This window comes from Drosophila nasuta, chromosome 2R (genome assembly GCF_023558535.2).
Source record: "Drosophila nasuta strain 15112-1781.00 chromosome 2R, ASM2355853v1, whole genome shotgun sequence".
Lineage (NCBI taxonomy): Eukaryota > Metazoa > Arthropoda > Insecta > Diptera > Drosophilidae > Drosophila > Drosophila nasuta.
This window is the reverse complement of record NC_083456.1, coordinates 7,616,046-7,632,026: the sequence shown is the minus strand read 5'-3', so window position 1 is coordinate 7,632,026 and position 15,981 is coordinate 7,616,046. Positions and strand designations below refer to the sequence as shown.

Below are 15,981 nucleotides of genomic sequence, written 5' to 3'. Positions count from 1 at the left end.
AAATATACCAAGGTTATACCACGTTCATAGTAAAGTATCGATACTATATAAGAATAAAAAGAATTTAACAGAAAAAAATTCTTTTTTCCATCAAGAATTAAAAAAAATAGTAAAATACATAATAATAATATTTTTATTATTTATGTTTAATTTAAAATATACATTGCGTCATGTTTATATCATTTTTCAAAAAATTCATTTGATGCGTATTCCAAATGGTTCTCAATTTCTAGTTCAATTTGCTTTACGCCACCTCTATCTTTGTTCAGTATTGTCAGCTCACTTGATGAAAACCATTTTGCTAAATAATTCATTAAAAACAAAAGTCTTTAGTGAATTTGAAAAACATCGCAAATACGTTCTCATGTAGAACATAAATCCAAATTTACTGCTTATATAATGATACAGTTACAGAATGCATTTTGGCATAAAACTGGCTATCAAGTGATCGGTGGCAACTCTAATTGAATTTTATTTCATGCGCCAATCGAGCACCGCACAGTATAAATGTGACTTGAACAGCGCGAACATGGCTTTCCCTGGTAATATTAATATCCGAAAATTTGAGAATATAGGGCGAACTGAGTGTTTTTGTGCCTGTGTGAAACCAAATGTTAAATTAAAATACTATTGACTGTTGTTTGTGGTGGCTAAACGACATTTGCAACTGGAAAATCGAATCCGTTGTGCTATTCACGCCTTCTCCCCTGTATGCCGGCGCTGTGTGTTTTTGCGTGAAAAATCGATGGACTGAATTTGTTACGCGTGCGAGTGAATAAGAATATTTTTTGTGACGCTTGCAAAAAAATAAGTGAACGCGTAGCAGCAGAGACCCAACACACACACACAAGCACACGCTAGCAAAAGTGAACTGAACAATTAATTTGCAATAAACAAATCAATAAAAATAGGCATTTTTGTGAATAAATCATTAGCTGGTGGTGAAAAGTGGACAAAAATGCAGCAACTTTACACAGAGCGCATGAGTTGAAGTGACAGCCAAGCAGTCGCCGTCGCAGTCACAGCGCTGCGCCGCGCCACTCTGCAGCAGAGACGTCGACGCTGTCGCCGCCATAGGTATGCTGTAGCACAAGCAGAGCAGTACGACGCGACAGCAAAACAGCCGAAACGTAACGTTTGCCAAAGGTAAAGTAAAGTGCCTTGTAATGTGTTAATAATTACGTTTGCGAGAAATATATGTGCAAAATACAGTAAATAGCGCTAGTGTGTGTGTGTAGCAACCCTCGTATGTGCTTTTTTGCTTATCGTTATGCGCCGACTGCGCAGCTTTCATACGCTGCTAACGTCGACGCCAACGCCGACGCGTCTTTCTTCCGTTGCAGTTTTCAATGTGTGCGTGAGTGTGAGATTGCGCTGCCTCTGCTGTTGATACGTGGAACAGAGCTGGGCAAGCTAAGCTGTGATAAGCGTACACTTATTTATGTATTATGTCGTTTGGTTATATATACACATATATTTAAATATATATTAGGCGTATTTGTGGAATATGGGGGAGAATCATGCGATGAATAACTCTTTCCTTTATTTTTGTTATAAACAACTACGCCTCTTTATGTGGTATATTTCATTAGACTTATTCGTTTTTATTTCTGCTGTGGAGTTTTTTTTTTTTTAATTCTTGGCAGTGCTCGAAAACGTTTTAAATGCCCCCGTCTTATTGTATTTTTAGTCTCGGTGATTGCTCAATACATTTTTATTGTTTTTATTTTAGTTTTTGTTGTCTTGGCATTTTTGGTTTGTGTTTGTCTTCGCATCGCATCTCTTTATTATGTATTCTTCGTATGTGTTCGCGGTCTTCTATTGCCTCCAATTCCGATTCCGATTCATTCATTTACTTTTTGGGCAGTTTTTGATGCGCGCGACGCGCTAAACGAACCAATTGTGCACTCACACACATACATGCATACTCTAAATGCAAGTGTGTGTGAGCTTTTGCTTGGCAAGTACATAAGTACATACACATGTAGTTGTAGTCAAACTCCCCAGCCTATTTAGTACATGTGTTGTCCACGTTGCCGACGCTTCGTTCGGCCCATCAGCAGCAGCGGTGACAGAACGCTGGCAGCGCTGTAGCAGCGGCGGCGGCATTTGTATTTATTTATGGTTTGCTACCGTAATCAACATTGACGACCGATTCAGTTGCTCCCCAGGTTATGGCTCGCTATCTCCATCTTGCTCTATCTCTCTGCGCGCTCTCGCTCTGTCTCGTAGTGGGGTAGGGCACTTGAACTAGTTTGAGGTGAACATGCATATGAACGAACACGCGAAAAAGCGTATTGAGAAGTACTTTCAAACATTGGAATACCATTCGACGTTTCATTACTAAAGTACTAATGCTTATGTTTAGTATATTTTTGATATGTAAGTGAATGTATTTTTAATTCCGGTTTATCAATAACGCATCGTTACGGTATATTGCAATTAGCGATTTACTTGAGAAACTTTTGCATACTTTCATATTTTGTCGAGTTTTGATGACACTAATGTTCGTTTCATTAAAGAGTTGAAAAAATAGTCGTCTCTTGCAATGTTAGGTATCCAATGGTATTTTTTAAAATTATATAGAACACTTTATATTAAGAAATTTAAGACGACGTGTGGGTTTTTTCATTTAACTAAAAGTAGGAGTAGAGGCCTTAGACCTTCTGTAATTTTGTATATCTTTGATTAACTAACCAAGTTTATTTACGGAATTATACAAAAAAAAACTCGTAAATTTAGCCTTAAAAAAGGACTGAACGACTAAACTACTTGCTAACGTTTAATTTAGAAGGTAGTTTGTAAACGTGTATTGAAGTATTTAGTTCTATTTAGAACTTTACAACATTATCTAGGGTATTCTGTTTGCTGAACATTGCCCTGTTTACAGATAAAACTTGTTTACAACTCCGCTTGTATTCCCAGTGAATGCAGCTGATATAAAGTGAAGAGAATTGTACTCGAAGTACGCTCCGAATATCAATAAAAGACTATAATTTCGTTTTCGTTTACGTCTCGTCTCGTCTTGTTTTCAACGCTTAATGTGCAATGAAATATGCAACGGCAGCTGTTACAATATTTGCCAAATGTTGTTAGCGTTGTGTCTATGTAAATATTTCGAGGTGTTTAAAATTCAAACACATTTGTCTTCTTTCCATTTGTGCGAAATTCTTCAACTTTAAATCGAGCACAGAAATTGTGGTAATTTCCAACGTTTCGCATCGGAGAGTTTTCTGGGTTTTTCCCCGCAGCAAATGAGATGTGTTAAATACATGCCTGAATTTACAATTTATTATTTACAGTTTATAATTTAGGATAATAAATATTCCTTTTTTGTATGTCGATTTGCTTTTCCAATAGATAATTTAACATCTTGCATAATTTAGCAAATTGACAATTGTTTCACGACTTTTTTAAAGTCAATGTTGACATCTAATCACCGCCAAATTTGTCTCTATTTCGTTTAGTAATCTTAAATGAAATTTATGAATAACCTGAGAGTGGAATGTAGCGTAGTCGATTCTATATACACGTATTTATTTATAGACATGTCTGGCAATTGATACGTGTCTATATAATACAAATTGCTAACAGGAATTTCTTATTCACTGCATTAATAATACAAGTAGATATTTTCAATGCTAATGCTAATGCTAGAGAGTGATTCTTTTAAAAGTAATAGTTTTATAATTATCAGTCAAACGTTAAACCATTCTTATCGCAAATCGTATCACTTCTGACTAATCTCTATAATCGAATTGAGTGACTCATCGAAAAAATGGGAGGAGTTGTGATGTGGCAAGCGGGCGCGATTTGAAAGCCAACGTGGCATCAACCAGTTGGTCGCAATTTCAAATTATTGTTCACAAACTAGGGGAAATAAAATGTCAAAGTTCACAGTAAATATTTGTAGTTCTAGGAAAACAAACAAACTTCGATTCACCAAGTAATCGCAATCATTTATTATTGCTAGTGAAAATTTGTAGACATCTTGCTGCTTATCTGTGGCTTTTTGAAATGTATAAATAAATACGCGTGTGGCGAATAAAAGTGGGCGAAGAAAAAATAAATGGCAAACAAACAAATCAATATCAGTTGACTGCTTGCAATTGACTGTGACAAATGATGAGATATAAGAGCATGGCAGGGGAGAGGAGTCGGAGGGGTTCAATCTGGGTCTAGACTAGAGGTATTGATGAGCATTCAAATGCGAGCACTCATTTAAATAGTCATTGTCGATTTGAAAATCATAGCAATTCAATGATAAACCTTTACTTTACCTTCCCTTCTCCCCTCTCTCTCTCTCTCTCTCTCTCTCTCTCTCTGGCAAAGCGAAGGCAAGGTTGTTGACAAAACGCGATACATTCATAATTACGTAAGGTACATTCAAACAAACATAGATATAGACAGATTTATGTACATGAGTTGTCTGTGTCAGTTGATATTTGTATTTATTGCTGCCAATTGATGACGATTCTCATGTCATACAAATGTGTTCATTATAAGTTTTACGATAACCATTATCTATGTATGTAATCTTGATTTTATTGCAATTCATTTGTCGCTACCAAATAGATAATTTACAACTCTGCTGACATGTGAAGCTTAATAGTTTTACTTCTCTCTCCTCATTATAATTATTATCAAAATGATGAGTTCAGTAACCCGGCACATGTGTTTGTGTTTACTAATTTTTAGTTATTTTCAAAGCACATTTTAAAAACTATCATTGCTTATCGCATTCTACTTTTCTGGGTTAATTAATAGATAAGATGAGCAAATGAGAGTGACCAAAGTGTTTATAGAAAGACATTTTGCTAGTTCAACTTGGTCTATAGCTTCTTTGTGTCACTTGCATATTGACTCAGCTGTTGTTTTATTTATGTCTTCTTTCACGTAATTTTTCTTTTTTTATTTTCAATGTTATAAATATCACGTTTCGTTTTGGGTTATTGGAACAGCCAATCATCCTTGCAATGGATTATTATAATATGAATATGAAATTTTGCATCATCTAGATACATTTTTTGTTAAGATGAACTTTCTAAATATACTTGGGAGCAAAAGAATTTGTCGTAATAATGATTTAAAATACATAGTTCAATAACTTAGCGACAAGTCCAAAGTAATTGACAGCACAGAGAGAGTATTATATAATGAACTTATGCAAATGAATTTGCTTGAAATTCAAGTCGCATACGGTAATAAAAAATAGCGGCAGCTTTTCTGAATTATGAACTGTCTTTTCATAACCTTTGTTCCTCAATGCCTATTTATTTAAAGTGCTGAATCACAAGTAACTAATGTTGTGGTTGTGTTTTATGGGGGAATTACTTTTGTAGATAATTTTAAGAACTGGTTGGGGGAAAAATAATATTGTAATCTATATATTCAACTCCTTACATTACTGAGGGAAAATCAAACAAGCATTTCAAGGCCGACAAAATTATTCAAAACAATGCGATTACATTATGGAACAGTTCTCAGCAATAAACGAATTTTAAATTATGAATGTTTTTTGATTCTTAAACTTATGAGGAGTAACTAAGTAAAGCTCCTTAATGTTAATGGAACAAATCATTTTTGAGAATATTGTGTTCTTTGAAAGTTAAAATATTTAAGTAGATAATGCTAAATTTATTTGAAACACGGTCATTTATTTTGCTTTTATTATAAAAAAGTTTTTAGAAGAAATAAAAAAATTTAAAAAAAAAAAACAACTTGAATTTTGAGGCTACCGTGTTTTTTGCTACATACAAAAATAACAAAATTTTTTATGATTCCTGAAAATTTGGTTGCGATCAGATAATAGTTGTAGAAGATATTTAACAAATTGCCTTAGCTGTCAATCTGGTATATTTTGTACTCTATGGTATATTAATACTACATTAATATACCACTGTGTGCATTAGTTATAATTTAGAAGCAATACTTGACAAAATAAAACTAATTTAAATAGCGCTAGTTTATGTTATTTAAGTAGTATAGTTTAGACGAAAGTCCCCAATAAAATCATATTTTAGTGTACAACTTAAATTCACTCTGAGCAAATTATACATTTGTTTATATGTGTAGTTTGTCGATTATTTGTTTGTTGACGCTTTGCGTGTTTCACGAGCTCGACCCAAAAACAAAAAAAAAAGCAGTGTGTGCCACAAAATGGTCGTAATAATATTTGTTGTTTTGCATCCAACGCGCGATTTGCTATAAAACATAGCAAACAAAAATAACACTGATATAGAGTGTACAATACATACTGGCATGCATACATAGTTATATAAATAGTTGATTAATATTCAAGGTTGCCGTAGCTAGCGTTTGAGCTTCCTTATAAATACAAGAAACTAATAAAAAGAAAAGAAACAAACAGTTTTGTTGAACTCGCCGCACACACGAGTTTTGATATTATTTCAGCTTTACTGAACAATCTCATTTATATATATTGTAATATACATATATACATACAGATATATATTTTACATTTGAGTATACAGAGTCAGAAACAAATCAAAGGATTTCAGTTGCGTTCAGTTCTTTGCCAATAACTGGTTAACCTAATTTTGCCTAGTTGCTTTTATCTTTGTAGATTGCAAAAAACTATTCAAACCATGTTCTATTTACTCTCTATATGCACTTCGAAGAAGCAAAAACATTGCAGCTAAGATAGCTCGACTTCAACATATGCTGTGTCAGCCTCAAAAGTAGATGAAGATTTGCTTGGCTGATAAAGAAACTTGAAATGATATTTGATCTTAGTATTTTATCTCGATCCACATGACTTGATTAAAAGTTGAGAACAGTGTTTTTATATACACAAGTTGTCATTAAACATTTTGTTCGTTGGCTTCAATAAGCAATTTTAAAAAGCAAATATTTCTTACTCATGATTATTGTTTCAATTATTGGTTCCATGCTAATCTAACCAAATCCAATAAATTATTGGGCTTAAGTGTAACAATTGTTATCGCACTCTTTCAAATTTGCTGGTCACTCAAATAACATGAATTTAAATAAAAAATTAAAATATTTCCCAGCTAATTGTTCTTGTTCTTTATCTTTTCAGATAGATTACATATAGGAATTAGACCAGTCCAGAGTTCGATTGCAGAATCAAACGGAATATATCGAAAATCTCAATAAAAGAATGACATCCAGGTGAGTGTTTTCTCTAATAAAATACTCTCAAGAAACTGACTTATTTAATCTTTTTTTGCACAGACTCGATCGTCTTTTCATACTACTCGAGTCCGGTTCGACGGCTGCCACACGTCATGCAGCTGCCAAGCAGATTGGCGAGGTGCAGAAGCTGTATCCACATGAGCTGCACACGCTGCTGAATCGCCTCGTAGGCTATTTGCACAGCAGCTCGTGGGAGACGCGCATTGCGGCGGCACAATCTGTGGAGGCGATACTGAAGCAGGTGCCGCCATGGCAGCCGGAACTGCAATTGGGGGGCCATTAACCTAAAGAAGGAGCGTCAGGGCAGCGATGCCACCGAGGAGGACAGCTGCCAATCGAATGCCTCATCGTCGACCACAACAGCGCCGTGCAACGAGCGATTACTCAGCTTCGATGAGTTTGATCTACAGCAGATACTGCAGAAGGGAGCACGCCTGATTGGCTCCGAGGGCAATGAGTTCGATGTGCAAGAGGAGCAGCCGGCAAGTGGAGGCGGCGTCGAAGAGCAGAGCGTGGCCGCTCGACTGATTCGCCAGCGAGCACTGCTCAATGATAAACTGGGACTCACTGCCGCCGCCAAGCTGGGCGTCAATCTGACTGACATGATCACCGACGAGGATGTGGCCTTGACGCGCAGCGGCACCAGCTACAACGTCAATGCCGAGAAGCTGCCGGTGGAGCACATACTGAACATTAAGCCGGCAGCAGCAAATGGGGGAGCAACTGCCAGCGCTTGCGCCACTGCCACAGGTCAAAAGCTCAGCTGTCGCGAGATGAATCGAGCCAAGCGCAAAGCTCGTCAAGGCAGTTCAACGGGCGCCGCCTCAGCCTCCGCTGTAGCAGTCTCAGTGACGCCCACCTGCAGTCGGCGCAACTCAACAGCTGGCATCGCAGCTGCTGGCAGTAACAGCAACAGCAGCGGCAGCAGCTGCACCGGCAGCAACAGCAACGGGGCAAGCACAGTCGATGAGCCAGAGAAGAAGAAACTGAAGGCAAACGACACACATGAAATATTCTACAGCTTAAACGGTGCGTAGGCGTAAGCTCAACCTGACGCACAGTATTAATTTTTTGGCATAACATTTAAATATATATGTTGCTGATGACGATCATTAATGCAAATTTCATATGATTGACAAACAACTTTAAAAGTATAGAAGGCTTTTCAAACGTTGTAGAACAGTGTTAAGAGTTTAAGAGCTATAAAATGAATCAAATCCAAAAGCGAATGTAATTTTCATTTATAGTATGCCTTCAAACAATTTATGTATTGTACAATTTTATTGAACAGTTGACCTTGTAACAATTGAAATTGTGTGCATCGAGTTGGCAAGTGGAGCAAGAAATCTCCTTAATATATATATTCAATTTTGATGTATTCATATTAATTTTGCAAGATTATTGATTAATTTAGATAGCCAATTCAGTTAATGAGTTCTTATATAGTTGAATAGATTTAATTTAGCAATCAATTGTGTTGCTTGACTTTCCTTTGCTTAATTTGTTTGACTAGAAAATAGCAATTAGATTAATTACTTTGCCTAATTACACAAAGATTCAAGGCACACTTGTCAACAAATCGCTGTGCGTCCTTAGATTAGATTAATCAAGACTTCCGTTAATTACAGATTTAATGAACCACAATTTGTCTTTGCTCTCTTTGCAGCCGCTGTTCCGGATGCGACGGGCACGTGGGTCGACGCCGTCTCGTGGCCATTGGAAAACTTTTGTGCGCGCCTTTTCATTGATCTCTTTCACGCCAAGTGGGAGGTGCGTCACGGCGCGGCGACTGCGCTGCGTGAGCTCATCAATCAGCACGGCACAGGAGCGGGCAAGTGTGGCTATCAGAGTATGGAGCAAATGCACGAGGCCCACAGTCGCTGGCTGGAGGATGCAGCACTTCGTTTGCTCTGCGTGCTCTGCCTGGATCGGTTCGGCGACTTTGTGTCCGATCAAGTGGTGGCGCCTGTGCGCGAGACTTGCGCCCAAGTGCTGGGCACGCTGGTCAAGGCCATCGATGAGAGCAAAGTGCATCGCATCGTAGACATCCTGCTGCAGCTGATACGCCACAAGAACGAGTGGGAGGTGCGCCATGGCGGTCTGCTGGGACTGAAGTATGTGTTCGTGGTGCGCGAGGAACTGCTGTCCATTTATCTGCCCAAATCCATATCGGATATATTGCTGGGTCTGCTCGATGTGGTCGATGATGTGGGCGCCGTGGCAGCAGCAACTCTGATACCAGTGGCCAAGTGGTTGCCCAAGCTGCTGAATGCCACGCAAGTGTCGTCCATTGTGAAGATGCTGTGGGATCTGCTGCTGGATCAGGATGAACTGACCTCCGCCTGCAACAGTTTCATGGGTCTGCTCGCAGCCATATTGTGCCTGCCCATGGCTGCTAGCTGGATACAAATGGAGCCCATTGGCACGCTAGTGCCGCGTCTCTTTCCCTTTCTATCGCACAGCACCAGCTCAGTGCGTCGCTCCACGCTGAAGACGCTGCTCACGCTCACAAACAGCGGCGAGAGTTCGCTCGTTAAACAGAAGCCAGAGAATGGCAAGCCAGAGACGCCAGAGATGAAGCTCAACTTTGGTGTCGTCGACTGGAACTGGCAACTGTTGCAGCAGGCGCTGCGTCACATCTACCAGCGCATGTTGGTGGAGCCCCAAGCGGACATTCAAGCGCTGGCCCACCAGGTGTGGTCTAACATCATACAGTATGCGGATCTGGGAGCCCTTTTGCACGCCGCCTGTCCGCATGTCTCCACCTGGATTTGTCTGGCCATGCAGCCGCCCCGCCTGGCCTTCGATCCCGCCGTGCTCATTCGCGCCATTGCCGGTAGTGACGTCGCCTCCTCCACTGCGGCAGGCGCCGCACGTCGTCGCACACCACGCATGGGCGATGATCTGGGCGGGGCTGCCTTGGCCCATTCGAATGCCATGCAGAAGCTGTACTTGGGTGGCAGCGAGGCGACTCCGTTGGAGATTCGTGAGGCGAACTTTATGCGTGCCCGCATCACTGCATCGCGAGCAATGGGCGCACTTTCGCACTACCTGGTGCAGCCGGCGCCTGGAGTGCTCTATACGCCACAGGTGGAGAGTCCCACGGATTGCTACACCAAGGTGTTGCTTGGTCATTTGAATGCACGCTCCGCTGTGCAGCGCATTGTGTGCGGCCTGATCATTGCGTTCTGGGCTCTAGAAGATGAGCCGGTGCGACCGGGTCCGCCCAATCTGCAGGAGAAGCTGCATCAGTGCATGTCCGAGTCGTTCTACTATGATGAGTTGGCCATGTCGCTTACCAGACTGCTGCAGGAAGCACTCGACTTTATTGCCACGCTGAAGCAGAACAAAATACCGATCAATGATTTCAACAATGCCAAGGTGCTGACGCTGGAGCAGATCGATGCGGTGGCCACCACACTCAGCGACAATCTGCGCAGTCATGCGCTCAAGCCAAAGGTGCTGGACATGCTGCTGGAGCGACGACGCAGCCTGCAGGCCTCGTATCAGCAGACAACGGGTGAGCAGTTTGCCTATCATGTCAGCGCTCAGGCTGCGATGGCAGGAGCGATTTGTGCACTTCACTGTTTGCCCGACAAGTTGAATCCCGTGGTCAAGCCTCTGATGGAGTCCATTAAGCGGGAGCAGTGTGTGCCACTTCAGCAGTTGTCAGCCGACTTTTTGGTGCATCTGATGGACCAAGTTTGTGATAGAAATCCTAGTCCCAACAACAAAATCCTGAACAACCTCTGCACACTGTTGCGCAGCGATGCCGAGCACACGCCCAAGCTGGTAAGTTATTCTAAGAGATTTCCTTGTGTGATTCCCTGGGTTAACTAAGTATATTTTTGCAGAATATGCCGACGCAAACGCTGCTGGAGACACGTCCGAACGATAGCAATGCCTCCGAGTACTATGGCATTCTCACGCTGACGCTGTCGCTGAACCCTCCGTCCAGCCACAGCAGCGCCATAGGCAGCAGCAAGCGAGCTGGCGCCACGACACCATCGACAACGCCAGCGCCACGCGGACCCGGCAGACCGCCGGCCAGTGAAGCGTTAGCGGCTGCAGCAGCTGCCGCCGCGTGCATTGAGGCCAGCACCCAACAGGCCAAGGAGGCCGAGGCGCGTCAGTGTCGCACTCAGCGTCTGGGCGCCGCCTGTGCCATAGCTAAGCTCTGCAGCACGTTCGGTGAACGCATGGTGGACAAGGTGCCCATCTTTCAGCAGCTTATGTTCGGCAAGTTGGAGCAGTTTGTGGCCGGCGTCGATGCAGACACTCTCATCAGCACGCTGCCCGATTTGACGGCCTGCAATGAGTTGATCAGTTCGTTGCAACTGATTGAGACTGCGGCGCCGCATCTGCATGTCGCATTGCATCCGCAATTGTTTGCGCTGCTGCCACAACTGGGCTGCATTGTGCGTCATCCTCTCAAGGTGTTGCGTCACATGGCAGCGCGCTGCATTGCCGCACTGGCGGACATTGACACCTGCCGCACCATGCAGTTTGTGGTCACTGAGTTGCTGGAGCTCCTGCTGAAGGTGGAGCGACCCATTGAACGGCAAGGTGCCGTGGAGGCCATTGAGCGTGTGGTGAATCGCTTGCAGATTCGTGTTGTGCCATATATTGTGCTGCTGGTGGTGCCGCTGCTCGGCTCCATGAGCGATGCGGATGAATCTGTGCGACTACTGGCCACACACTCCTTTGCCACGCTCGTCCAACTTATGCCGCTGGACAACAGCAGTGCTAGCAACAGCAAAAGCGGCGTCAAAACCGAGGGCGAGGTCAAGAACGAGCCCCTGGAAGAGCGCAAGACGCGAGATCGTGAATTTCTCGACTATCTATTCAAGCCCAAGACCATACCCGATTACCATGTGCCGGTGTCGTTGAGCGTGGAGCTGCGCGGCTATCAGCAGGCGGGCATCAATTGGCTGTGGTTCCTCAACAAGTACAATCTGCACGGCATACTCTGCGACGACATGGGCCTGGGCAAGACGTTGCAGACCATCTGCATATTGGCTGGCGATCATTTGCAGCGCCAGGAGGCACAGCAGGCTTCGCTGCCGAGTTTGGTCATTTGTCCGCCCACGTTGACGGGCCATTGGGTCTATGAGGTGGACAAGTTTCTGTCGCAATCGCCATCGCCTGTGCTGCGACCCTTGCACTACTTTGGCTTCCCCGTTGGACGCGAGAAGCTGCGCAGCCAAATTGGCACCAGCTGCAATCTTGTGGTTGCCTCGTACGACACCATACGCAAAGATATCGACTACTTTAGTGGCATACACTTTAACTACTGCGTACTGGACGAGGGGCACATCATCAAGAATGGCAAGACCAAGAGCTCAAAGGCCATCAAACAGCTGAAAGCGAATCACAGGCTAATCCTCTCGGGCACACCGATACAGAACAACGTGCTGGAGTTGTGGTCTCTCTTTGATTTTTTGATGCCCGGCTTTTTGGGCACCGAGAAACAGTTCATCCAGCGCTACTCACGTCCCATTCTGGCATCACGGGATGCCAAGAGTTCGGCCAAGGATCAGGAGGCTGGCGTGCTGGCAATGGAGGCATTGCATCGCCAGGTGCTGCCATTCCTGTTGCGTCGCGTCAAGGAGGACGTGCTCACCGATCTGCCGCCAAAGATCACGCAGGATCTGCTTTGCGAGCTGAGTCCGTTGCAGTTGCGCCTGTATGAAGACTTTAGCAATAAACATCTGAAAGACTGTTTGAATAAGTTGGACGATACGGAGAATCTCGGCAGTAAAACGCACATTTTCCAGGCTCTGCGCTATCTGCAGAACGTCTGCAATCATCCCAAATTGGTGCTGCGACAATCCAATGATGAGCGCGTGAATATCGCCGCTCAGCTTGCCCTCAGCCATAGCTCCCTGGACGACATTGAGCACTCGGCGAAGCTGCCAGCGCTGAAGTAAGTTCATTCCTATCTATTGTATTGATGAATTACCTAACTTGAATTTCTTTGTATTTGTGCAGACAACTGCTGTTGGACTGTGGCATTGGTGTGCAGACAGAATCTGTTAGCCAACATCGTGCTCTCATCTTTTGCCAGCTGAAGGCCATGTTGGACATCGTGGAGCACGATTTGTTGCGCAAGCATTTGCCCAGTGTCACATATCTGCGTCTGGATGGCAGCGTGCCGGCCTCATTACGCCAGGACATAGTGAACAACTTCAACAGTGATCCTAGCATCGATGTTTTGCTCTTGACCACTCAGGTAAGTTCCAATCTACTCAATGTTGCCAATACACAATGCCAACTCTCGTATTATTTTTTTAGGTGGGCGGCTTGGGCTTGAATCTGACTGGAGCTGATACAGTCATCTTTGTCGAGCACGATTGGAATCCCATGAAGGATCTGCAGGCCATGGATCGTGCCCATCGCATTGGACAAAAGAAGGTGGTCAATGTGTATCGTCTGATCACACGCAACTCGCTCGAAGAGAAAATCATGAGTCTGCAAAAGTTCAAGATACTCACCGCCAATACGGTGGTGAGTGCCGAGAACGCCTCGCTTCAGACGATGGGCACCCCGCAAATATTAGACCTGTTTCAGAGTGGCAATGACAACAAGGCACAGGGCAGTGGAACAGCGGCTATTGCTGCCGGCAGCGGTGGCATGTCCATGAACACTATCATTGAGAATTTGCCGGATTTGTGGTCAGAGTATCAGTATGAGGAGGAATACGATCTGGGCAACTTTGTGCAGGCGCTGAAGAAGTGAAGAAGCCACTGCAAGCCGAAGCCACAATACTTTCTTCCGAGACTTCACATACACACACACTCAAAAATAAGAAACACACTCGTTCACATACAGCTTCACAATGCATTCACACTTCGCTGATTATAATGATAACGACGATGATGAGAGTCGAGTTATATTTTTAGTTTTCTAAGCACATTCTTAATATTTTTTCTTTTTATTGTGAATGTTTTCTTTTGTTCCTTTGTAGAAGTTGCAAGCAGAAAGTGTCGAAATTCATAATAAAAGAAATTTGAAATTAAAATGAATGTTTTATTGTGTTCAAGCGGGCAACAATTAGTATCACATTAATACATTTGAGCTGTGGAAGGGGCGAAAGGGAACATCGCTAAAGGCAACTGCGTAGAAGTCACTCAAGTATTAGCATAAAGATTTGTTTATCTCGTTCTTATGGCAAAGTCCGTAACAAATAACCGTTCATGTAGACGCACTATGTATATCGTCTGGTTGATTAAGAAATATATACTTCTTATTTACAACTTTGATAAGCAACAAGTATTAAAATAAATAAGTGGGATATAAACTATTTATATTTCACATACTATGTATAAAAATGTGTGCATTGAAGAAATCGTGGACTGGATTCGATTTCTTACTGTTTAAGCTTACTATTCGGAAATACAAAAGAGAAGTTTGCGAGACTTTCTGTGAACAGCCTGTCTTAGATCTCTGAAAGGCAAGCGGGAACCATAACTGATTACTGTCAGAGTACTATAATTGCAACGATTTGTGCTCTTCAGGGACAAAAGAAATTAATATAGATCTTGGAATGATCATAGTTTGATAATCACTTTTTAAATTACAGTTGAAAAAGTACTTTGCAAATTTTGATGCAGTGGTAGCCTTGGCTCTTATGTGAACTATAACTTAGTCATGTTTGGATTCAAATTGACTGCGTTAAGCCGCCTTGTTGTTCAGCTGACTTAAGTAACTGACTCCTGCTCCTTGGCTTCATAAGCAGGAGAACCTAATTTCTGTTTACTTTTATATAATATGTACGTTGCGAATATTGATTCTATATTATTTGCTGCCTTACCAAATGATGTGTAATTTTTTAACTTTTTCAGGGGGCGTCTAGTGGGCAACGACAACAACAAATACCAATGAGATGTAGCAGCTAAAATACCAGCGGAACGTTGGATGTACCTCACATATAGGAAAAGAGCAGCTCAGTATGGTGTCATCCTCACAGAATGTTTAGTGGATTCTAGAAGCGGAATACGTGGCACACATGAGTTTCGCTATTTTAGCTCGCTGCTGATTTATGTTTGCTTGGAATTCCACTTGTTGATTGGGCACTTTTGAAGCGTTCTCGATTTCATCGAGTGGTTGCTTGTAAATTCCATACATTTTATTTATGGTAATCAGTACATATTAACATATGACACATTGCAAGAAAAGGGCCTAGAAAAAGTTTATTTTATCATTTTATTTATAAACAATTTAGTTTAAAGGTCAGTTGGAGCAATCCTGTCTCTGTCTACTATTTCAATAAATTCATTACAAAATAAAAATGAGGAGATGATTGCCGATACTGAGGGCTATTTTGAGGGCAAAAGTTCATCCTTCCACAAAAATGTCATCGAAAGGTTGGAGAAGCGTTGTGTTTTTCCCTCTTGGGCCGGGAACTTATTGAGTGGTGTGTTATAGTAACTTTATAATTTAAGTATGTACCTAAATTCGATGCCTTCAAGAGTTCGTGGAAATACAAACATGTTTCATTCCTGCACAGCATTTATCTTAAGTTGTTTTCTATACCAGAGAGTCAGGATAACACTTAGCGACTTTCTACCTTGCGAAGTATTTTTGCTTGTTAAAAAGTGTCTTTAATAAGCGATTTAAATTCTTATTATTAATTATTAAGCCAAAGTAATAATCGAGTTACGATTAAATTTGCACAGCACTCATTAAAACGTTTAAATTTTAGTAGATAGTATTTGGAAACAAGTAAGACCAAAAACTATTTAGTTTGTGTGTCTTATCAACGTAAAGGGCATGTCAATGATTTGTGATCTATTAGTTGTA

At 42.0% G+C, this 15,981-nt stretch overlaps 1 protein-coding gene across 1 annotated transcript; it reads left to right on the top strand.

The window, feature by feature from the left end:
• The first annotated feature begins 509 nt into the window (after positions 1 to 509).
• LOC132784226 (TATA-binding protein-associated factor 172) lies at positions 510 to 14,190 on the top strand. The gene is given in 8 exon segments (XM_060789688.1): positions 510 to 1,146; positions 7,064 to 7,155; positions 7,219 to 7,456; positions 7,458 to 8,208; positions 8,846 to 10,971; positions 11,034 to 13,105; positions 13,171 to 13,411; positions 13,474 to 14,190. Coding segments are annotated over 7 exon segments (5,883 nt in total). The 5' UTR covers positions 510 to 1,146; positions 7,064 to 7,144; the 3' UTR covers positions 13,918 to 14,190.
• Positions 14,191 to 15,981: the final 1,791 nt, after the last annotated feature.